This window comes from Cyprinus carpio, chromosome B6, assembly GCF_018340385.1.
Source record: "Cyprinus carpio isolate SPL01 chromosome B6, ASM1834038v1, whole genome shotgun sequence".
In the NCBI taxonomy this organism is placed as follows: domain Eukaryota; kingdom Metazoa; phylum Chordata; class Actinopteri; order Cypriniformes; family Cyprinidae; genus Cyprinus; species Cyprinus carpio.
In genome coordinates, this window is record NC_056602.1 from 27,469,231 (window position 1) to 27,495,818 (window position 26,588).

A 26,588-nucleotide genomic window follows, 5' to 3' on the forward strand; every position below is an offset into this window, starting at 1 on the left:
ATGGAAAATGGTTTTGCTCTTTCAGAGCTCGTATAACTTCATGCAATGTTTTATTTAACCTTATCGCAGATGTTTCTCTAAAAATTCCTTTGGAAAAATACAAACAAACATAAATAAATCAGTATTTGAGGTAAGGTAAAACAGATCAGGTCTATTAAATAATGTTATCTGCTGCATCTTTGATTTTAAAAATGTATTCGTGATTTAACAAACTAAGATTAATGATACTTCAGAAGTATTTTTTTTTGTTGTTTGTTGTTGTTGTTGTTTTTTTAGTTTTCAGATATTATTATTCTTTTTATTCCATTAAAGAATATTAAATAATATTAACAGATGCAGATTTTGATTTTAATAATGTATTAACAAATAACCATAAATTAAGATTAATACATATTTTAAGTAATTATAAGAATAAGTATTATAAGAATAAGTCATTTTCATTGTCAGTTCATGTCAGTGTTATTTTAGTATCACTGAGATACAATTTTATCTTTACTATATAGAGATACTACTATGTACTACTAATATTTTGAAACTATCGTTATTTTTTATATTTTCCATATTACTTTTTGTAAAAGATTTTGTAATTTTGTTGTTTTTATCATTTTTAGTTGTGATTTTAATAGTAGTAATAGTAGTGTGTGTGTGTGTGTGTGTATAAATATATATGTGTGTGTGTGTGTGTGTGTGTGTGTGTGTGTGTGTGTGTGTGTGTGTGTGTGTGTGTGTGTGTGTGTGTGTGTGTGTGTGAAGTAAAGAAAAACTTCCATTTTATTTGATTTCAGTAAAATTTGATTTTATTTCAAGTAACAATTTTTTTATGCTTTAGCTTTAGTTTCAGTCATAGGCAACTATCGTATCCCTGGTTAACCAATTCCGTTAACTTATTACCAAGATATTTTCTGAAACTCTAGAGTAGACACATATGAGATTACCAGATTTTTTTTCTTGGGAGAATCATCTGAGAAGCAGGATTCTCCATTTAATCTCACTGCTCAAGAAACATTCCAGATATTAAAGCAGCCTCATTTGGGATTTCTGAGACAAATTAAGACAAACCTGTTGTAGATCTGAGAGGGACGTGTTGCTTTGATGTCGTAATTCACAGAACTGTGCTCTAAAGACTGCTATGATCTGAACAGGATGCGCACAGATAATTTACAGCTATTCAAGTCAAATGGTTTGAGCGGTTCTGTGTGATTTTCGCGTGTTGATGTGTGCTATTTTCGTGCAAGGAGACTGCGGCCTAGTTCTCTCCCTTTCCAAAGGGACCGAAGCGCTGTAACCGCTTCACTGTGGGCCTGCAGGAAATTGAAATCTAAATTGCTTTTCTTAGTTTCTTCTTCCTCTTTTTCTGAGGCACTTGGATGGCGGGGGAGCACAATCGCACTGCTTTTGTTACCGGTGTACCAGTGGACCCACAAACTTCAGGCCAATGATAAGTCTGGGAACAGTACAGTCAGGGAGTACAGTTTACGGCAAGACTGCAAATGGAGGAAAGTTTATTGAAGTAAGTGCGTGAGTGCATGTAGATTAGCGCTGTGAAGTCGTGCGATTGTTCTGCATACATTAGCAGCCCCCAACACTGCCTTCTTCTCAATATAACTCCTCCATCTGTCATCGTCATACTCGCCTCCTCCTGACTAAGCAAGTACTGCTCCACATCCTGGAGTTTTTCTGAACCACAGATCAACAGGAACTCCATATTTTGTTACCATTAGCTTGAAGACGATTTTATACCATTTGAAACACAACGGCAATTAAATAGATTTGCTTTCCAGAGGAAATTTCAGAGGGAAAACTGTTCATCCAAAAATGAAAATTCTGTATTGAAGTCAATGGGGACCAGCAATTGTTTGGTTACCCGCAATCTTCAAAATATCATCTTTTTTATTCAACAGAAGAAAAAAACTCAAAGGTTTGGAACAACTTGAGGGTTTGCAAATGATTCATTTTTTGAATGAACTAACCCTTTAAAATAATGCAAAAAAGAGAAAAAGAAAATAATCTGTCAACATTTTCTAAACATACAAGTAAAAAACATATTTTTAGTTTCTTTAAGTATAGTTTATTAACAAACAAAAATACATACTGTAGCACACACAGAAATGGTACTTCTTATTATCTTGCAAAATATTTCACAAATAATTTGTAAATGTGCATTAATTTAATATACAACAACTAATAATGTTCTGGTATATCATATAATATTACATAATATACAATATTAATTTAATATTAAAGTACGCAATCGCTTAGATATCACAGTATAATAAACTAAATAATATATAAATACAAATAATATAAAGCTAAAAAGAAAATTACTAAAATTAATGCATTTACAAAATATGATTCACAAATGCTTAAACTAATTCACATTTCACAATAAAATGTAATATAATCGCAAATACCAATTCACAAACCTAATTTATATTGACAAAATATGTTTCGCAAATGCACAACTTAATTTACATTCGCTGCATATATTTATGAATTGTGCTTGGCAGTTGTAAACCTTATTCTGTGACTGTACATTTGCAAATCATATTTTGTCAACATGAACTAGGTCATGAGTTATATAAACTTACTTTGTGAATTACCTTACAAATTTGTGAATAATATTTTGTAAATACACTATTTTTAGACTATTTCAGTTCCACAAACTCTGGATTTGTTGTGTTTCATACATTTTTAAATACTACTAATGATAATGACTATATATATATATATATATATATATATTGTTTATATATATATATATAAAATTTATGAAACATATTTTAATTAACTTTAAAAGCATTTTAGCTCCTTAAACTCATGCATTCAAAAGAAAAAAAAATATTAAATTAAATCTTGACTCTCAACCCCAGAACACATTTTAATGCCAATGATTCACTATGTTTACAGTAAACAATAGAAAGCATCTTAGCAAAGTCATCTAGGCTTTTCTAGAGTAGATGGAGCTTCCAGCACAATAATACCAGCTGACCAAACCTGACAAGTCTTCACAGAGACCACTTGACTGTCTGTCGCCTGGATCGCACTCTCCAGCTCCCTCTGGGTGCCATGTTTGTGACACGGCTCAAAGGCCCGACAAGAGTGAACTTTGGGTCACGCTTCCCTTTATTCATCACTCACCGGGCGATGACATGACCAGAATGAAAAACCACACGAGTCACAGCATGACACACGGTCAGGTGAACTGTACAAATGACAAACTCAACTGTACTGATGAATAATACAGCATCTGCCGGGATGCTGCTGTTCTCTGAAATTATCAAATACACAGAGAACCGTGTCTGTTCATGGATGCTGTGAAAAATCAACAACACTCCAGTTAACAGACTAATTATACAGGGTTTCCTAAAGAATAAGTAATCAACTAGCAGATATGAAGTTTTACACACCTCTGATAATCGGTTAGGGAAGCTTATACAGATAGAATGCACTGTTTTTCTAGCCTTAGTTCACATTCCCAATTTGGATCTATGATTAACAGAAATCAGAAAACCTCCTAAATTAAAGCATACATCTCAAATTAACCCTAAACAGATTTACTCAATTTGCCATTGCTGAAAACTTGGGCCTTTGCATCAATTTTCAGTTTAATTAAAAAAAAAAAAAAAAAAGAGTAACCTAACTCCATATAAACCATATACTGTATAACTCTCTGAAATGCTTTATAATGACTTTCATGACTAAATCATTGATTTTACATGAATCACTGAGTTAACATATCAATAAATAACATATCATACTGCTAAATAGATCAATATATTAATATGAAATTACATGAAGCAGTTCAACGATTATATTGACCAATGTGAATAAATCAAAATAAAAGTCCCGCCTTGACTGCAACGGCCAAAGAGGAAAACTTGTCGGACGATACTGGTATTTTTAAAAAGGCCGAATATCGGCCGACCACTACTTGAATATATTTTAAAATGTAAGTTATTTCTGTAAAGCATCATTACTCCAGTCTTTAGTGTCACATGATTCTTCAGAAATCATTCTAATATGCTGATTTGCTGCTCAACAAAAAATTCTTAGTACTATCAATATTGAATACAGTTGTGATGCTTCATATTTTTGTGGAAACTGTGATACACTACAACTAAAAAAAATTACAAAATTCAATTTTAAAAATGGAAAAGTTATTTTAAGTTGTAATATTTCAGAATATCACTGTATTTTTTTAATAAAAAGCAGACTAGGCGAGAATGAGAGACTTCTTTCAAAAGCATTAAAAACTTTTGTTCCAGTAGTGTAGTATATAGAAGTATTTTTTTTTTTTTTTTAGAGTCAGGGCTATTTATTTTCACGGTAATGTTTGTTACCGTAATTAACAAAGTTAATATAAAGCATTGCCCGTCCCTATTAATGTGCCCCTACAGAATCACAAAAGCGCTGTGTTGCCCTACTGAGCATTTCCTGTCTGATGAGGCCGATCAAAACCGTCCTCTCATTAGTGAAACAGCAGGAGTAATTAATTGTGTGTTTATTTTTAGGGGCGGCAGAGAGCACGGGACTAAATTTAGCATGTACAAAGATCAGTGGGGCCGTCCAATTAAACGGATGCAGAGCAGAGCTCACCAGGGTACCTCAGTCCAAAAAAACTAATCACGATAAGATGAAGTGTGTGTGCTGTAATACAGTAAACTACGACAAAACCTTGTGTGTCTGCTTCCACAATGTCATACTGGATTTCACAGCAAAGACGGCCCGATTCGCCTGGTCACGTGGTGCATCTGCGCAACGTCCAGTCAATACGATCCAGTTCATCATAACAGTCCTAATCAGGGTCGGTCATACACAATCTAGATCATATATAACACACACCACCAGCCGTTGGAAATGATGCTTACTAGTCTGCTTGACTGCATTAGTTTGTATTAGGAGCAGGAGAATATGACATCACAAGCCTGTAAGTGACATAATGTAAGTGATGCCATGTGCTGAGTTTGATTGACAGGTTCAGTTCTGCAGTATCAGCTGGTTTGGTAAGCAATCCATAAAAGAGAGAGAGAGAGAAAGAGAGGGTCGAGAGACACAAAGCTGAGCTCAGCTGTGATCCGTACGGCTGCAACACTGTTCGTTTACATGACAGCTTCCCCAGCCCGGCCTTGACATCTGTCAGTCACATGCACCGCAGTCACAGTAATAAAGATTTAAGAGCTTCTAAAAATACACAGCGGGACACTAACACACAAACGCGGGCAGAAACAGTCAGGGCGTTCCATCTCTCCACGAGCACAACATCAGCCCTTCATGAGGAGTCTGTCTCAGATCATTAAAATGCTACTAAATGCAGCCATAAAACTACCAGACAGGAAGCTACTCAGCGTTTCAAGACAACATGGCCGACCTAAATGCACTTCAAGCCTCTAGAGTAAAACAAGGGAGACAAAAAAAATGTCTGAAAGAAGTAGAGCAGAGGGATCTCATTCATGAAACAACTGAATGCAACCTTTTATGTAAGAATTGAAATCTGTTTACATAAAAAATGGTTGTGCACAATCAAGCCAATGCAACAATTTTTTTAAGAAATGTTTGATGAATGAATAAGAACAGAAGTTAATATGCACATAATTCTATGCTGTTCTGCAAACAATTGGCGTAAAAAAATGCTAATAAAAAAGCAATGATTTACCTAAGAAATTATGCAGATTTATTATGCACATAATTCTATGCAATAAATTAAATTATTTAACGACAAACAATTCAAATTCAGCCACTTTTAAAAGAGACTATTTACAAATGAATTGTATTACAGAAATATGTTATACGTTTAATAAACTCAATGTGACAATTTATTTGAGCATGAACTATTGAACTATTTATGCAGAAATTTAATGTGCATTAGTTTTCTGTGAGAATGATTTTACAAACAGATTATGTAGAAACAAGTTCCATTTATACAGCCAATTTCAAGGAAACAATCTGTACAGACAATTTACATTTTATTATGCACATGATTTGATGTGATTTCATGAATGATTTACCCAGAAATTTTGTACAAAGCCAAATCAAAGCGACAATTTTTACAAACAATTTACACAGACATTGATTATGTACATAATCAATTCAATGTAACAATTTACAACTAATTACATAAAAATTTGGTTGTGCACATTTTATGCAACAGTTGATTTCTTGAATGATTTACACAGAAATTGGCAATGTACAGAGCCAATTCAAAGAAATATTTATATAAGAATTGTTTACGAACATAATCCATTGTGAAAGTTTATGTAAGAATGGATTAACAAATCATTTACATAGACATTCGTTTTGCTTGCATTTCTGCTCATTAATAAAGCCGCTGGAAAAATGAAACCTTCCTGGCAGCTTTGGTGAACTATTTTCAACACACACTAATCTTAATCTCAGATATTATTTAGGGCAGATAGTACGTGAATTGGGGCGCGGGGTCTATCTATCACACTCATTATCTGTGACCTAAAGAAGCAGGTGCGAATAAACAGGTCAACGCAGGTGTGGACCAGTTTCTGCTGGAGACGGGAAATTAATTTCTTCTGAACTATTCTCTAGAAACTTAAATGCAAAATGCAAATTACTATTGTAGAAAACCCTAATACGCTTTTGAATTATGGCTTATGATTTTTCAGTATGGCTTTGCCAAATTCTGTTGATTCTGTGCACGCTTTTAAAAAAATATTTTTTTTTATGTGTGAAAGATTACACTATCTTAGCTAATTTGTTTATATTCCAACACTGATTCAATTGTGCGAACAGCCATAAATCACAATACAAGATTTAATATGATCCATCTATGTGCTTCTATTAAACACTGTCAAAACTCATCCCCTCCAACTCTTTATCATGAGATTACAAGACGTCTCCTCGTTCCTCTCTAGCTTGCTTTACCTTGTTCTACATCCTACATCGCTCACTCTTTCCTCTCGATTTCTCCCGTCTGCAGCTCATTTTGAAATCAATGATTTCAGAACTTCATTTCCTCGCATTTCCTGACGCCTGAAGGGCCGTTCTCATTCTGGGCCCATTTTCTCTCTCTCCATCTCTCTTGTTCGCTCTCTTTCTCTCAGTTGTCGGGAGTCTGCTGGGCTTTGGGTGATGGTTCGTCTAGTCGCCATCATACTGCTGGCCCTGATAGCAGTGGGCCCTGTCTTTACCTGTTCAGTCAAGAAAGCTGCTCGGAAGCACTCGTAGCACTGCCGCTTTTGCACTGAAACACTGGCGCCGTTCCAAACCCTAGTGAGCCACCTAGCAAGACGGCAACGAGCAACACTCTTCAGCAGGCATCAAAATTACATTGCTTTACCAGATGTCTAATTCTGCCGCACATTTAAATCAGCATCACTTGCATTATTCACAGAAAAGCCAATCCCGAAATGCATTGAAATGAATCCAAAATGGCGAGGGAAATATAGTTTGATTGTGTTTTCAAAACAGAACTCCAATTCAAGCAACATCGTAAACAAACTATTTTTCATTAGTAGAGCAAATATAAAAGTAGCTGGTAGGGATGGGCCAGAATTGTTGAGCTAGTATACTGAAGCTGAAGTCGAATAACAGGTTTAAGGCAAGAAGTCTGAGCACTGAAACATATACATCCAAGATTATTCAATAAACTCTGCTAATTTTTTTTTTTTTAATCATCATTACTTCGTCTCCTGCTGCTGTTTTTCTCTGGCTTTCTCAGTCAACTTCTTGTCTGATAGAAGACTGACAAATCCAGACAAAACACTGATTTTTTTGGCTTTTCATAATGTGGTGTTTGAGACTATTGCAATAAAAACATCCAAAATCTTTGTTTTTATTTAATTGCACTTTATCTATTTGCATCTGTAAATTTTAATTACTATGTATATCTTTAGGGGCCGTTTTCTTAAAATCAGTTTTCATTATATATTTTCTATGTATATTCTGAAGGTTTTATAGATGGGTTTGTTAAAATATAATTTGCTTAATTTTATAAAACATTTTATTCTTTAAAAAAAATTGTTGTTATTATTATTGATTGATTTATTGATTTAAATGCATGAATATTAGTTCATATTCAATTAAACAATGGCTCATTTGCATTAAAATGCAATCATTATTAATGTAATCATTCATCTAGAGAATTATGGTGAGTTCTATCGGTTACATTTATTTAACCTTTTTACCTGCCTTAATATTGTTGCAATGCTGTTTAAAAGGTGACGCCACTTCTCAAATAGAAACCAGAGAGATGCAAATTCTCAGCAAGGTAAATAAAACTCTCATCTGCACCATCAAAGCAGCATTTGTGTAGTTGGGATGCATTAGAAGGTCGCTGACAAAATAGGGAGCATTCAGTGAGGTGGCACACTAGAATGTGAAGCAGTCATTTTGAGTTTCCTGCGTGTCTGCATGGCATGACTCACATTAGAGAATCTCAGCTAATCTCGCTCGAACACCAATTTATGATAAGAAATTCCGAGCGTCTACCAGTGAAAGACCTCAGGCAGTGTTCATATGCTACTTTTAGTCAAAAGTACTAAAGTACTTTACTTACCAAACACATGATTCATTTCTGAAGCTTAATAAACACTCATTTTTCAGCTGTAATTGTCACATGCGTTTTAATCAGCCACTAAAAGACTCAAACCAACACAGCGAAAGGCACTTCAAGATCTTCAAAGAATACCGTGGTGCAAACACGGTAGTACCATAGCATTTCTTATGGAAATGTGTAAATGTGATGCTCCGTTCATCCCTGAATTCATCTTATGTGTCGCTGTGTCGTGTCCTGTGGATTTGAAGAGGGAGCAGATTGGAGGAAGACAAACTCATTACCTGCTTAGTTAAGCAGGCTAATAGAGAACAGTGGGCATTGATAATATTTTTTTTAGGAATCTAATTTTTTTCTGATTAAAAGAGACAGTGGATCGATTCCCCCTTTTAATGCAACAGATAAGAGTTTTACACCACGATTATCAACGGCTCGACTTCCTGCGGGGAGAGAGCAATTGTTAGAGCTGCTCACCTCCAGAGCTTTGCGTTTCCTGTTGAGCAGTTTGGCGATGTCTCCTGACACCTTCTCCACCAGCTGCTTTGGTGTATTTCGCTCCACACCAAAATGATTTCTCTTGTCAATATAAATCTGTGGGAGACAAAGGTCAAAGGTCAGGCACGCAGCGATTTCCTTTGTGATCAAACATATCAAAAATGACAGAATTTTGCACCTCAAAACATATTTTATATATGAAATTCAATATTTAGAAAAAAAAAATACAATAAGTAAAAGGTTGAATTTCTTAAATATATAAACATACCATTTCAAAACATTTATCACCATTTTAATGAGCTCTTAAAAATAGTAGCATCTTAGTTAATATGTTCCAGTAAGTTGAGCAAACATAAAACTAGTCTACTGGTACATTCTAAGAAAATTAATTGTCAAGTAAAAAGAAGACTAAAATCATTACACTATTCATGTTGTGTTGCATTTCATGCATGTCATAATTGTTTAGCTAATTATTTTATATACTGTATATTTAAATATATCTTATATTTTATAATTAATGCAATTAGACATTCATATTTATATAAATGTACATACACAATATTTAATATTACAAATAAACATTAATATATGTAAAACATTCTATATATATATATATATATATATATATATGTATATATAAGTATGCTTTATTTATATATTGTTCATTTAGATAGATTAGTTAATATATTTTTTACATATTATATATACTATTTAATATTATACTAAATATTAATATATAGGAAAACAAGTAAAACACTGTTTATCATATATGAACATCTGATTATTAATATATTAATATAATATGTTCTATCTAATATATAGGTATTTGATTAGGGCTGCAACTAACGATTATTTTGATAATCGATTAATCGGTCGATTATTTTTACGATTAATCGATGAATCGGTTTATGTACTTATATTTTAGTTTTGCCCATTTTCCCCCCAAGTAAATTATTAACAAAGGGTCTTTATCATTCAACATAGACTTTTTAGAGATTTTAACCATTTTGCATTGTCATTATCCTCATCAAAAACATACCTGGAGTTGTGTTTTATTATGTGTTATCCTTTGTCGAACTCTTCTGCAATCAAAACACTGACCCATACATACTCTAGCAAATTTCACAAGGAGATTTCAAATAATGGTTTCACCACGGCAGTCCTTAGGGCTCCTATAGTAGTTTAACATCCCGAACAAAGCTTATTAAGGAATCTTTCAGAACATATTTTCACGAAGAAATAAGAATAAAACAGAATAAAAATTACAGTAAATTGCATTTTATATATTTTTTCCTGTAAACACACAGCTTATACCTGGGAAACAGCTTTATAGCTTATGCTGTGAAAATTGTAAACAATCCTTCGAATAAAGTGCCAATGGCATGAAACCTGAATGTAACTCACAATTTAAAATAAAATTTAAAGTAAAATCCATCAGAAGGTTGTCCAGAAAAAAATTGGACACACAAAAAAAAACCTGCTGTGTGAAAAAGAGCAGTGAATACTTAGAAAAAAGAGAATTTCAAATACATTTAAACACTAACCTCTCTCATTTAGTCATAATTAGGCTGCAAGACTGAATTATGAACTGGTAAACGACAAAGCTTTAAATGTTAATTGTTAAAAAGCAATGTTATCAGCTTTTTACGACTAAACATTTGCAAACAACATGTACTGCAGAATCTCCACAAATAAGTCTTTGCACACATTTAAATATGTAGTGGTCCTTATAAACAGTGCAAAATTAAAAATGTAATAAAGCGATAAAATGTTAACAAAACAGCTTATGCCTGAACTGACAGGAATTCGACTACCTGTGGGAAATGAGGCAGAACACTATTCACTCATTATTTGAGAAAAACTTTGCATTGCAGTGCAAAAAGGTCAACATGTATGGAGTCAATATAATATCACATATATACGCAAAAAAATAAAGTTTTGCAAAGGAAAATAAAGTTTTGCAAACAAAAATTAAAGTATTGAGGAAAATAATTTTGCTTTTTGCAAACAAAAATAAAGAATTGCAAAAAACATAAATGATACCGCGCGAAAGCAATGATTTTGCAATACACATATTTTCCATGGTCATAATCTACAATTTTATTTGCAACACTGATTTTATTTTGCGCGTCAGTCTAGTTTGAGCTTGCGCTGCAGTTTTTTTCCTGTGCGCTTCATTTTTCTGCGCGTCTCGCTTTGTGACACTGTTTTGACGTGGGGGTGGAGTTAAGGGGCAGGGGCGTGTACAACATGCCTCCCTGGAAGTGACGTCATCTGCCCGAGACGCATCTCACTGATCCAGGTACTGTCATGATGAGCAGATGCATGCGAGTGGATCGCTTCCTTTTATTCACTAGCATTAAAACATGCATGGTTTCGTTTTATTAACTTTATTAACAAATGTATATGTGTATTAGCAGCGTTTGCTCAAGTTAAAGAAGTTGTTACCATGCACATCTGTTGTTTATTTCTCTCGATGTGCGCTCTTTTACTGGCATAAAGTTGGCTTGACGTTGGACGTTCGATATTCGCAAATCTAGGGACCGTCTCTAAAGTTACATGCGAAACTACTATACACTTCTCTAACGTCAATAGCATGCAAGGAGAATGACTAACAGTCATGAAAACACTGTTAACTGTTCATCCAGGTGTCAACTATAATGCACACCTTTTATATTTTTTGATAATTATTAAAATAAACTGTAAATCATATGTAAAATATTGCTACTTTTTTCATTACCAAATGGACGTAAACACTAATTTAAAGCTCAAAAAGCTCAAATGAAAAATAGCAATATTTTACATATGATTTACAGTTTATTTGAATAATTATGAAAAATATGAACGGTGTGTATTATAGTTGACACGAAGATGAACACTTTACAGTATGTTTTATGAAAGTGAGTCATTCTGTTCAAATGCTATTGAGCTTAAATTTGTATTTAAGTGCATTCGGTAATGAAAAGTAGCAATATTTTACATATGATTTACAGTTTACTTGAATAATTATGAAAAATATGAATGGTGTGCATTATAGTTGACACCTAGATGAACACTTTATAGTATGTTTTATGAAATTGAGTCATTCTGTTCAAATGCTATTGAGCTTCAAATTATGGCATATTTTAAATTTGAGCCCATTCGGTAATAAACAGTAGCAATATTTTTACATTTGATTTACAGTTTATTTTAATAATTATCAAAAAAATATAAAAGGTGTGCATTATAGTTGACACCTGGATAAACAGTTAACAGTTGTTTTCATGACTGTTAGTCATTCTCCTTGCATGCTATTGACGTTAGAGAAGTGTATAGTAGTTTCGCATGTAACTTTAGAGACGGTCCCTAGATTTGTGAATATCGAACGTCCAACGTCAAGCCAACTTTATGCCAGTCACACACTTTTATAGCATTAAATGTGTATTGTTTCATTTGGTTAACTGCATGTGTATTAACAGTGTTTGTTTAAGATCTAACCTGTGGGAGGACGCCAGCGCACAGAAGCGTTCTTTGTTCACATTAGTTCAGAGTTACTGCTAGTTTTAATGTAAAATTATGCAATTCACTTCATAAACTATAACGTACATCATTAAAGAGGTCTACGACTCAAGTTTTATATCGATCTCGACTTCGTTTTTCATTTACATAACTCCTGGCATAAATTAATAAATGACTGTCATTGTAAGATAAAAAAAAAAATGAAGCTCGAATCTTTTTGGTTTAATTTTGCCACGAGTTTAATGCTTAAACAAACCCGCGTGACCATAGCAACCTGAGATTATCAGAGATTGATCAAATATTTTTATCCATCCCACTGTCCGTTGATCGTGTCTTTTTTATGTAATATATGTGCATATAAGGCTTTTATTATTTTTATCATTATATATATATATATATATCCAAGTGGATGCTGCACACTGCTGGTGGTTGAGGAGAGATCCCCCACATGATCGTACAGCGAATTGGGTGTACAACAATACATTATAAAACGCTATATAAATGCATCATTCATTTATTCATATAGGCTAAACATATATAATAAATGATAATAATATTATATTAAATAGGGCTATATTTTTATGTTTATTGTTATGCTTATTTCCCCTTTTAATTCGTGTATTGCTTACCTAATTAACGTTCTTTGTTAAATTAGTGTTTTCATTTACAAATGAAACTAGCGAATTATTCATTTATAATTCTAGTATTTATTATTATAGGGTTATTGTTAAATTCATCCTCTAAAGTGCACTTTAATGAAAAGTGTAATGAAAAGTAGCAATATTTTTACATATGATTTACAGTTTATTTTTAATAATTTTCAAAAAATATAAAAGGGTGTGCATTATAGTTGACACCTGGATGAACAGTTAACAGTTGTTTTCATGACTGTTAGTCATTCTCCTTGCATGCTTTTGACGTTAGAGAAGTGTATAGTAGTTTCGCATGTAACTTTAGAGACGGTCCCTAGATTTGCGAATATCGACACGTCCAACGTCAAGCCAACTTTATGCCAGTAAAAGAGTGCACATCGAGAGAAATAAACAACAGATGTGCATGGTAACAACTTCTTTAACTTGAGCAAACGCTGCTAATACACATATACATTTGTTTAATAAAGTTAATAAAACGAAATCATGCATGTTTTAATGCTAGTGAATAAAAGGAAGCGATCCACTCGCATGCATCTGCTCATCATGACAGTACCTGGATCAGTGAGCTGCGTCTCGGGCCGATGACGTCACTTCCAGGGAGGCATGTTGTACACGCCCCTGCCCCTTGACTCCACCCCCACGTCAAAACAGTGTCACAAAGCGAGACGCGCAGAAAAATGAAGCGCACAGGAAAAACTGCAGCGCAAGCTCAAACTAGACTGACGCGCAAAATAAAATCAGTGGTTGCAAATAAAATTGTAGATATGATCATGGAAAATATGTATTGCAAAATCATTGCTTTCACGCGGTATCATTTATGTTTTGCAATTCTTTATTTTTGTTTGCAAAAAGCAAAATTATTTTCCTCAATACTTTAATTTTTGTTTGCAAAACTTTATTTTCTTTTGCAAAACTTTATTTTTTTGCGTATATATGTGATATTATATTGACTCCATAAACATGTCCAAATGTTCAGGGCTTAACAGTCAGGCTTGCTCTCTTTTTAGAGGACATGTTTCCTGCCGCAGTTTACAGGTTACTCTTCTTTTTTGAAGGCTCAAAGTAAAGTGCTCCCACACTTTGGATGACTTCGTCCGATTAGTTTTATCTTCCGCTTTTTTCTTTTTTCTTTCTCGAGCTTACTCCACTGCCGCCTGCCTCACCCATCACGCTGAATGCTGCAGAGACGCTGTGCGTCACGTGACATAAAACGAGGGCCAGCTATTGGCTAGTCGCTACTTCTCCTGCTGTACTGGCTGAGTAAAACCTCCGGTGGCTCATTACTGCCACACTTTGGTCACCGCAGATTTAAAATATGCACGAAATGAGCAGCTTACGGCAAATAAAAATTATTTAGCAACGAATCGATTACTAAATTAGTTGACAACTATTTTAATAATCGATTTTAATCGATTAAATCGATTAGTTGTTTCAGCTCTATATTTGATGCATATTTAATTATTTAATGTGCTTATTCAATTATAACATTTATTTCTCTGATATTAAAAATCTCTTTCATAGGAGTGTCCTGGCCAAGACTGGCAGCACAGTAGCATATACACATCACATACTCATAAGACAGCATATATACATTAAAAAAAATGTAAACAATTTCAACGCAATGACTCATCCTCCAGTTGCCAAATAACACTTTTAAAGTTCCAACATAATTTAAATATTCCAAAATATTTATAGGTGGTTATATATTTCATATAACCACACACATAAAAAAAAAAAAAAGGTAAAATACTGCATAGACATTTATCCAAACATTAATGTTTGTTGCTTTAAAAAACAGTCAACATTAATTTAATTAAATTAAACTAAGTGAAAAAGAGTGCAGGACACAATCTGATGTGGACTTATGGGTCCGCATTGTTCCTAATGTCAGCACTTTTCAGCAGTGATTTACACACAGCAGGTCTGACTCACCACACCATCGTGCCGTCCACCGTAATCTGACCCCCTGGGACGCCCACTTATCCCCTCCACCCCAGGGACTCCATTACCCACAAATCCATCTATGTCAAACTGAGGACTAGGCAAAAAGCCAATAGCAATCTCCCTAAAAAGAGTGATCCGTTCACACAAACACACACACACCCACAGCTGGCGGGGGCTTTAGTAAGGGCTCTGGCCTCTAACACCGCGTCTGAAGCTGTACGTTCCTCTGTTACCAGATAATGGCTAAAACACAGGCACTGTTTTACGTCAACTTGAGTGAACTGGGACAGAATAGGCGTCTGTGAGAAACCATTGCATGGAATGGGCTGGCGACTGGAGAGGGAAGGGACATTAGCGTAACCTAGTTTTAAAACTGTGATACTTTTTATTTTTGGAATACAATTATAAAGCCCTTGAAAAAGTCATTAGCGTGTTTGATATAAAATACACACAGTTATGCCAGATACTAATCTCATAAAACAAGAACACAGTTCCAATTTAAATTCAGTACACACACACACACACACACACACACACACAAATTATAAAAATGTTCATGGTTTACTTTCTGTCTAAGGATGTGATGAAGACTTATACATAATGCATTTCTGTCAGAACACAAATACTGCCCCCTAAATGCCAGGAAGGTTAATAACAGCATTAAAAAGACAAAATCAGATCAATTTTGTGAAGAGTTTGGAAGCACCTAAACCAGAAAGTATTAAACAAATCAAAAATACTGAATATATATTAAACAATTGGTTATATTGGATGTATGTTTGACACATTTCTGCTTTTCCTTTACTTCCTCATTCAACACACCCAAACAAACAGAGAATAAATAAAGACATTTAGGCTGGGTTTTCATTTTTTTTTTTAAATCAAGCATTAATAAGCCTTTGATGACACATTTAGTTAGTTACTTACTTTTTAATTATTTATACAGTTCAGTACTAAAAAGAAAAAAGAAAAACATATACTGTATGGTTGAATTTATATTTATATAACATTTAAATTTTATGTAGGCTACGTTTTATAAGGCAAAGCAAAGTGACTAGAACCAATAAATAATCTTTTTTATTTTTAATTTTTGGATTTTAAATGCCCTCGATATGTTCAAAGGAAAAGAAAAACAACATTTAGATACACAGCGAGTGCTAAACCTCCCTTATTGAGATGCAGTAGGCGATTATTAACAAAACAGGTTTAAATTTAATCTGTAAACATTTGTATTCAGTAAAGTGTGAAATGCTGGAGTGACTCATGGACTTTAGCTTTCAAGAGAAGAAATTAGGTCAAAACGTGGAGAAAATAATATACTTTAGACTGTGTGTGTATGCGTGTGTGTGTGTTGAGATGGAGGAAGAAGGAACAGCAGGCAGGAGGGTCTGCTGTCTGGGTCGGGCCAAGAGATCTAGATGAACTGGGCCAAACACACTCACTACACTGAACCAGAGCGAGCAAGAGCCCGTCCAATTCAATATGCTCCCATTGGCAGTCACACATCACACACACATAAGTACATAATGACACTCTCAAACAAACACACACAAGACAAACTAGTGTGATCTCCAATAACAGGACAGAAACAAAACACACAGTGTCTCATTAGTGAAGAGACGAGTCACAGTATGCCAAACTGAGACTGTGTTAGTATAAACACACAGATGGTGCAAGAGAAAGAGAATAAGGGAAAAGCTCAAATATGGTCTGAGATCAAGACACAAAATGCAGACACAGAGAAAGAAAGAATGAGAGAGACAAAGAAAGAAAGAAAGAAAGAAAGAAAGAAAGAAAGAAAGAAAGAAAGAAAGAAAGAAAGAAAGACAGAAAGAAAGAAATTATCAAGACAATTACATGCCTATACTGTACTACTGCAAATTGCATTGAATATTGTATTTTTTTTAATGATTTACTTAAAGGAACACAACATATAATTTCATTCTTAAATATATTCATAAATAAATAATCATATACATTATACAAATAATTTGTATGTAACTATTTAAGAAAAATTTCAAATGTTATTTTATATAATGTGTTATTTCTTTCTTATATACTTAAATACATTCTTTATTTCATAATATACATATAAAATAATATACCCACACACTATATATATATATATATATATATATATATACAGTTGCAATCAGAAATATTCAACCCCCTCACATCAAAAGACATTATAGTGATGTTGATAAAAGATAATGAAAATCAATGGAAAAAAAAAAACCTTGTGAAAGAATAAAAAAATTTTTATTGATACATACGAGTTATTTTGACAACAGAAGTTGACTTAACTTTGAAGTTCAAATGAAAGTTGTAACTCTTGTAACACAAGCATGTGCAGTATTATTCAACCCCCAGCTTCAGTATCTTGTGGAGTGTCCTTTATTTTTTATAACTTCTAACAAACGGTTTCGATAAGTGCTGACAAGCTTCTTACACTTCTCGATTGGAATCTTTGCCCATTCTTCACGTGCAAAAGTCTGTAACTCAGTGATGTTTGATGGCTTCCGTGCTGCAACTGCCTTCTTCAAATCCCACTAAAGATTTTCAATTGGATTTAAATCTGGTGACTGCGAAGGCCACTCCAGGATCCTCCAGCATCTTTTCTCCAACCAAGCTTTAGTTGATTTGGAGGTGTGCTTGGGATCATTGTCTTGCTGGAAGATCCAATGATCACCAAGGTTTAATTTGTCAACAGAAGGCATCACGTTCTTCTTTAAAATGACCTTGTATTTCTGGGAATCCATGATGCCAGGTACATGATCAAGATTGCAAGTTCCTGCCGCAGAGAAACAGCCCCACATCATCAATGACCCACCTCCATGCTTGACCGTGGGGATGGTATTCTTTTGGTCATAAGCCTGACCTTGTGCACGCCAGACGTACCGCTGGTCCATATGTCCAAATAGTTCCAGTTTTGTTTCATCAGTCCATAGAACTGTCTCCCAGAACTCTGTAGTTTTATCCAAATTCCTCCTGGCATATTCTAGTCGACTCCTGATGTTCCTTGAGGTCAAGAGTGGAGTGCGTCTTGGGGTCCGGCCATGAAGTCCTTGCTTATTCAGTGCACGTCTTATAGCTGCCACTGAAGAACTTGTACCAGCCTTCATCAGGTCATCCTGTAGCTGTCTTGCAGTCACACAGGGGGTTTTCTTAGCTGTCCTGACTAAGTTGCTAAGGGCCCTTGATGAAATTGTGGGCTTTCTTCCACGGCCAGGCAGGTTTGCAGCTGTTCCATAAGTTTTAAACTTACTTATAATGCTCCCAATGGTGTCTCTTAGAATGTTAAATATTTTGGAAATCTTCTTATACCCAAGGCCCTTCAGATGTGATGAAATAATCTCCTCTCTCAGCTCTTGTGGAAGCTCCTTTGTCTTTCCTATGATTGCAACTCACCTTGAAAACCTTCATGGTTGGGGTTTATATATGCATCACAGCTGAAGCAAAGGAAGGATCGTTATTGAGTTCCCAAAGGCTTAATGATGTTTCAGCTCCACTTCAGGCCATAAAAACTGTCAGAAAGCTTTAAAAATAACAATATTATATAGGGGTTGAATAATTGTTACATGGCTATCTTAACAAAATATACTGTTACGCACAAATACTACATCATACATTTTTTGTGTTGATTTTATGCAACACTTAACTCATAAAGAAGTCATCCAAAGCAGAATCCCGCACTTTGAAAAGATTTTTATTCATAAGTCCTTAAAACTCTTTGGGGGTTGAATATTTCTGATTGCAACTGTATATGTATTTTTATATGTTTTTTATTAATTTTTTATTTATAATTTTTGGGTGTTTATTATTTGTGTTTGTATATATTTATGTATTTAAATATATAGAAATAAAAATATAACTAAAAATTCTAAAAATTATTTTATAAATTTATAACATAAAAATGACACAGACACACAAATTTCATGTATTAGTATTTGACTAAGACTTTATCTTTTTATGAAGTTTAGAAATATTAATATTTATATACAGTATATGTATTGTATGTATGCATATATTTGTATGTACCTATACATTATTTTTTATAATATACCTAATATTTGTTAAATTTCCATCAAAATATTTAAGAATAGAGAAATTATATTGTTAGCTAATAATAATAAACTAAGTTCACATACTCATTAATATTGGTTTTATACCATTTTCCCTTTTCAAACACTACAGACAAAGCAGCAAAAGTGTTTCAATTTGACCTTGTGTCTTATTTTTTTATTGCAAAAAGATTTGTTTGAGGTTTTTTTTTTTACGTAACTGGCTCGCGTCGGAGAGAAAAACGGCTCCGCTTATCAGCCCATGAAGGCGGACTGTTGACAGAGACAGATGCTGCGTCATTAAGGAATATTAGTGGACTCCGCCAAGCAGACAGCGCACGCATCCCGCCAGGCACAGGAACAGTTCAATAAAACAGAGAGAGAGAGTGAGAGAGATGGCAAAACTCTGAGTCAGACAATGCTAAAGGCAAGCAGTCAATGGAAGAAAAAGATATGGCCTCCAGAGATTCAAACGGAGAGATTCGATACAGATGTGGCGAGACGGAAAGGACTAAGGGACTTGAGTGACAAGAAACATACATAACGTGAGCGCTACTCCCGCAGAGGCTGGAGACAACAGACTAATAGAAAAGGAGGTCTATAGATCAAGCAGGATAAGAGCAGGCGGGGAACTCGAGATCGGGAGAAAGAGAGATGGACGTTTGTTGTGAGAAGACAGTTGTGGCTGCTGTTTTTATCATGTTGTGTTTTGAATGCTGTGTCCTTAAGACAACATAAAATGCCATTCAAACCATTTTACTTCCACAACACAACTTTATTGAACTGCATGGTCTCAATATAACAGGTGGTTGAAGGGGAGGAGCTAAAAATAAGAGGGCTTGATGACATCAGCTGAAAAGGAAAGTCATTTGAGAGGCGGAGCACGTTTGATGAAAGATCACAGACACACATTGAGAAATGAAATCTGACTTTAGATCTGAAATCAAAAATAAACAAGCAGACTAACTTATGTGAAAACATTAAGCAGCAAAACTGTAGTGAAAACGATGCTACAGCTGAACAACCAAATTAGTTTCACAAAATACTGAAATGGACATAATGTTTATCTTTATTTAAACCCTCATAGTTTTAAAATTGCATAATTTAAGTCAAAATAAAATGCTGTTCAAACATATTTACTTCCATAAAAGGACATTCAACTGGACTTTTATTGAACAGGATGGTGTCAATATGACAGGTGGTTGAAGGGGAGGGGCTAAAAAATAAGAGGTCGTGATGACATCAGCTGAAAAGGAAAGTCGTTTGAGAGGCGGAGCAAGTCTGATGAAAGATTACAGATGCACACTGAGGAATGAAATCTGAACGCTCAAAATGACTGACAGGCAGATTCTCTTCGGCTGTCACAGAAACAGATGTTATTTGTCATCTATCCAGCGATATCTGACAGGAAATAGGGACATTTTATACAGCAGTCTAACTAGCTTCAACAGCACAACATCCTTGGTTAACAAGTTTTGCAGAGACCAGCATACAGAAGCTCTGTGTTTCTTTAACTATGAAGACATTTGGCCTTTATTTACTCTAAAGAGAAGACAAACTCCCTTGTGGAAATAAATTCTCACTTTTTACACTCTCAGTGGTTTATTTAATGCATCCTAAATGATTAACATTGCGTCATACATACACATTTTTCATTTCTGCAATATTTTACATTCAAATTGTACTTATTCAAATGCCAAGGCTATAACACTAAAATTACATCCTAAATAAACCCAAACAATATTTTTTGCAAATTTTATAAATTTCATTAAAACCTGTTCACAAGTGATATTTACCACATGAACGACTTTAACTCTATTTGTTTTTTTGTTTTTTGTTTTTTTTGTTCATATCATGTCTCATGAGTATGTACCTGAATATTAAATTAAATCGTATTAAAACTATGTACTTGATAAACAAGTACACTAACTTTACTCAAATTAACATTGTTAACACATTAGGGTCAATATCACCATAGAGAGCCTTTCAACCCTCACAATACTCAAAAAGTTTGGTTTTAATTTCCTATTCACTTTATGTCATATCATAAATAGTAGACACTCAAGTACTATAGAAACATTAGCTGAGCTCCCACACATTTTTTTTTAGATAATTATAGGCCATTATTCAAAGCATAAACCATAAGATATGTCCACCCTGTCATGGACAATTATATTACTGTTAAATATGTTTTCATTGTAAAATTAAGATGTTAATTATATTTTCTAAAAGGTATGATGTCCCTTTCCTAAACAGGGTTATTAAAAAAAAAAAAAATTATAATAAATAATATAATTACATCCTCAATCACACTGATATACCCCGCCCCCTTTCATAGTCATTTTTATGTTAAGTTATCATGGCGAATGAGTTATTTATGTACAGGACACCAAAAGGCACCCTACAGTGAAACTGACCCATTAACATTATTAAGGGACAAAATTGCAGTGGAAATGATGCCACAGCTAAACAAGTAATTTATTTTCACAAAATATTGGATTGTTTATTTAATGACTTGATTTCTAAATAAAGGATACATTTTTATTTAAATCCTCATAGTTTAAAAAAAATACCATAATTTATAGTATTATTATTGATTTTTACATTTTAAATACTGACACTGAGACAATAGTAAAACAAAGAGTCAAAATATAATAGGCATTTGAAAAAAAAAAAAAAAAAAAAAAGAGAGAGTTGAAAAAATCCAAGAAAGTTTTGATGTGACCTTCATATAGCAAAAGGAAAAAGTTGTTATCTACTGTTTTAATAAAAATCAACTCTTGGGAAATAAAAGTGCCTGAAGCTAAACCTGCATGTAAATTCGTGCTAGTCTCTGGCTGGACCCTGTGGCAGGAATGGCAATAAATCACAACTGCTTTCAGCGATGATGTGTCTGAATGAGCCAAACTCTGAAAGACATCACATTAACTGCTGGCTCGTGTCACTGTTTATGAGGAAAACTGACCGTTTGAACAGATGGTGTATTAGATGAGTGTGTCGATGCTAAGCACCAATGCAGCAGCTTCAATTCACTACTCAAATACAGTTGATCTGCTTATTGCTCATTATTTCAGACATTCACACAACACCCTAAAAGTACACACCATCAGCTGTAAAATAGCACACAGTCATGGTCAGAAGAGCGGATATGAGAGATGGAGACGCCACACGCTTCTCAGTGAGGAAAAAAAGCCTCTATCTATCTCTTCTTCCTCATCTCTTTATGGTATCAGTCTTTAAGACAGATATGAACGTCAGCTCTTTATTAACTTGCTGATAGAGGGGACTGCGTGTGCATCACTTCCTGTTCTGTATATCTTTTACCCTCTACTTCTCAATCACTCTTTCTTTCTCTCTACTAGCATAAAAGTTTGCTCAATCATGCCTGATTCATTTAAAGACAACATGAAACGAAATTCTGTTGGTGATTCACAAACTTTATGAGACAAACATGTTACCTAAAATATCTAGTTTAAGGTTTTAAGGTAATATTTAAATAATTGTTTTTAAATTATTTCAATATTAATTTAAAACCTTCAAGCAGATATTCATGTTCACAGTTCTCTCATGTTGGTTAACCGCTACATGACATGTAGGCAAACAAAAATAATATTAATTTTTTAGTAAGCATTTTATTTAAAATTTTCATTTTAGATTTATTCATTTATATATAAAATTATTTTATAATTTATTCATTACATATTTGATTATAATTTTTTATTTAAATTGAACTATTTGTTAAACAATTATTTAAAAAATGTTTTGTTTATTTTACATTTTTATTATCAATGTTGACGTCATGTTGACTTTAATAATATTCTGTTTAATATACTGCTGTTGTTATATTCATTAAAATAATAAGCAAATTTAGACAGATGGAAGACATTCAATGTCAGTAATGTTTCAAGCTCCACTGTAAATATTGTTTTTAACATTATATAATGATATAATACTAGGTTTGGGCATTGAAAATCAATTCCAGAATCAGATACTTAAGGAATCGGACACTTCTTGTTAAATTTCTATTTCAATTCCACTGATCAGTTCTTTTTATGTGCATCTTTTTTTAGGTGGTGAAAAGGGGCTGTTAAAAATGTATTTGTCTTTGAATCATTCATTCAAGAGATTCATTCAAAGTGAAGAAACAAGTCAATCTTGAGTGAGTCATTGAATCATTCCCTTCATAAATTCCAAGAGATTTTGTTTAGTTGTCTAATATTTTTTCTTCAGAATTGTGAAAGAACTACAACATCCATTATAAAATAATATTAATAATAATAATTATTATTATTATTTATTTATCCAGAATCATGCAGCTCTATTTTGCACACAAACAGCTCTTAATCGAGTCCAGTTTTATGTAGCTGGCTGATTTTTGTTCATTGTATTCAGAAGCAATTAAATGTTTGGCAAAAAGAGCAACAGAACATGTTTGACTTAGTTTTTTTTTTAACAACATTGGAATCGAAACTAGGAATCGATAAGCATCGGAATTGGAATTGATAATATTCAAATGATACCCAACCCTACACAATAGAATAAAAGGGAGGGCAAGGGGCTGATGGAGGTTCAGGTTCGGTGTGGGTGGGTTAGTTATGCGCCTAAAGTCAATGTCACAACACAGGAAGCAATTAAGGAAAATTGTGCTGTAATCTGCCAATTATGTCTGCGTTCCTTGGATAGAGCTGATAACTAATTAATGTAGAGAAGGTGGAAACAGGAAACCAGCTGTGACACATAAGTTCTCTCTCTCACACACACACAAGCAGACAAACACACACTTCAGGCTGTCTTTGATTGAGTTTGACACACAAACTCTCACGGCTACAAACCTCAAAGCCTGATAGCTAGGAGTTATGTGTGTGTGTGTGTGTGTGTGTGTGTGGAGCTCATCATGCTAATCACTCCTCCATTTCCTGCTTTGCTGATGAAGGTCATCATCTGTCCATCAACGTGAGCGCAATCTATCGGCTGCACATGTTTAGTCTCCTCTCCTCCATTGAATCACTGTATTATTAATGGCATATGTTAAATCATTATTATTACTATTGCTCATACTTGTGCTTAGAGATCTTTAAAGCTCCTATGCATTACACTTTGGCATGAAAATCAACTTCAACAACAAAATACCACAGCACAAACCATGTGTCATGTTGAGGAGAAGTGTGTGCTTGATAAAATGCCCAATAAACACTTAGAATCATGCTGGTGTTTTTCACACACCACTTCAATTTGCTTCAGTTGTTAATGTCTCGTCTTGTCTCCATCATTCTCTCTCTGGCTCCTGTGTGAGAGTCCGTAGCCTGCAGGCTTTCACTCAGGGTTAAGCTAAAATTAAAGTGTGTGTGATTAAGAACAAGAGCATGTTTAGATGTTGCTCCTAATTGTTCTCGATTACTGAACAACCGAAAGCCTTTTTTTCCTGTTTCTGTTTTGGATTAAGTTACTTAATTTATACCGAACGTACTCTCCCAGAACTCCCGGAAACAGATCATACCTCAATGATTCATCTTTAATCCTCTCTGGGCAGAAGACTGAGGCATGTTTTATGATTGTCCATACGCATGGACCCAAACATAGACATAATCTTCAAAGAAGCCAGACTGAATTAAGATATCAATCCTAGTATCACCGCAAATAGATGTGGATGGAATCACAAACGTTAGTCAGGAACCTCAAGCTAATCAAAAATAATAATAATGTTTGTGCTACGACACACAATCAAACTGCCTGATCAAAACGCATCAAGTCACAATCCTGAGAAGAATATCACAATCACCTAAAATTTTATATTTCATTGCATAAGAGAATATTAGTTATGCCTTATGTAAATATCAGCTTTGTCTCAGATGTTTTTATGCCTCCTCTAAAGGTCACAAAGACTTAACTGAGACTATCATTGACATACAGTAATAGTATTGAGCTAATTAACTGATATGGATGGCAATGTCTAGATAATTTGGTTCTAGGTTCAAAACATTGAGAAGCTGGGGAGACTTAAGAAAAGTCTCAATTTGAAAAAAAAAAGTGGTGATGGATTTAGTTTGAAACAATTTTCACTCAGAAATTGGTACATTTCCCAAATAATTACAATGAAACCACAAGTAAAAATGAATTCGATGTGAGTGTAAAGTGTAAAGACTGAAATGGTATTATCCCAGTAATCCTTTAGACATTTTTTGATCAATTATTTTTTTCTTTAAATCACAATACTAGACATCCAAATTCACTCCATAAAAATGTATGTTTTTCTAGTAAAGATGCTTTGCAAATGCAATAAAAATGAGATTTTTCTAAACTGATAATAATTTGGTGTAAAGACGATTTTCACTCAGAAATCGCTGGTAAATTTCACCAAAAGTAAATAAATAAAAATACAATGAAACAATAAACACATTGTAATAAACACTGAAGTAGAAATAACAAAGAATTTTCTTGTAAAACATACTCCAATAATCTTTGTTTTATTTACTACTTTGAAAAATTCTTTTTTTTTTTTTTTTGCAGTGTACAAGCCGCTTATTTTGATCTTTTACTTTTTCCTGTAATTTACAATCCCAGATGTTCAAAGTCACATTTTCTTTCTGAAAATGCTCGAAAATGCATAAAAAGACGACTTCAGATGGCTTTGAAAGAAGTTTCTGCTTTCTTGAAGGGATTTGGGGATTTTTATTTCCACCTAAAGAGCATGAACGGGTCAGTTGGTAAAATTACATGCGAATGTGTCCTTGGACAATACGTGAAAAGACTGATTTAATCTCAGCCTTTCTTATCTTTGAATTCTGCCGAACGCATTTCTGTAAATGGCGGCGAAATGTCACCAAACGAGTCCCCTGCCACCTCAAATGTCAAATGAATTCTAAATGCGCAGCCATTGCCCTTGTGCAGGCTAAGTCAATAAAGTTAGCTCTCACTTAAGGAAATATCCCTGTCTCAGTCCATAGAAACCCGTTCAGATATAAAGCCATTAAATTCAGTTTAGAGTGATTTATTCAGCTGAGCAATGAGGCATAAGCAAGTGAGATACATGTATACGGGGGGTGGACTGCTTTCAGCACTGTGGACAGCTAATGATGGGATGACCGAGAAGTTTGGGAATGTTCGAAAATAGCAAAAGGCAGGCAGGTATTTGCAATACATCATGCATATTTATATATTTTTATTTTATTATTTTTTTACCTGAAGCACTGATGATTTGCTCACAGGCAAGGAAACAACTTCATGTTGACTTTGACACGTATGCTCAAAAAAATTTTAAATATGCGCTCCCATGTGACAAAATGATTCCACCCAGTTATGGTCCAAATCATCACAGCTGGCTTTTTTCCCTCTTCTTCTTATCCTGATAAGTGAAAACATAATTTAATTGATGGCCACATACTGTTAAATTCAAACCGCAAAAGAACCCTGCTTTAA

At 34.0% G+C, this 26,588-nt stretch overlaps 1 protein-coding gene across 1 annotated transcript in view; it reads right to left on the reverse strand.

The window, feature by feature from the left end:
* The window catches only part of LOC109092019 (voltage-dependent calcium channel subunit alpha-2/delta-2-like), a 213,912-nt gene that overhangs the window by 141,221 nt on the left and 46,103 nt on the right, over positions 1–26,588 (reverse strand). The window contains exon 3 of the mRNA XM_042726581.1: positions 8,996–9,112. Within this exon, the coding sequence (XP_042582515.1) occupies positions 8,996–9,112 (117 nt within the window). The remainder of the gene's footprint in view (positions 1–8,995; positions 9,113–26,588) is intronic.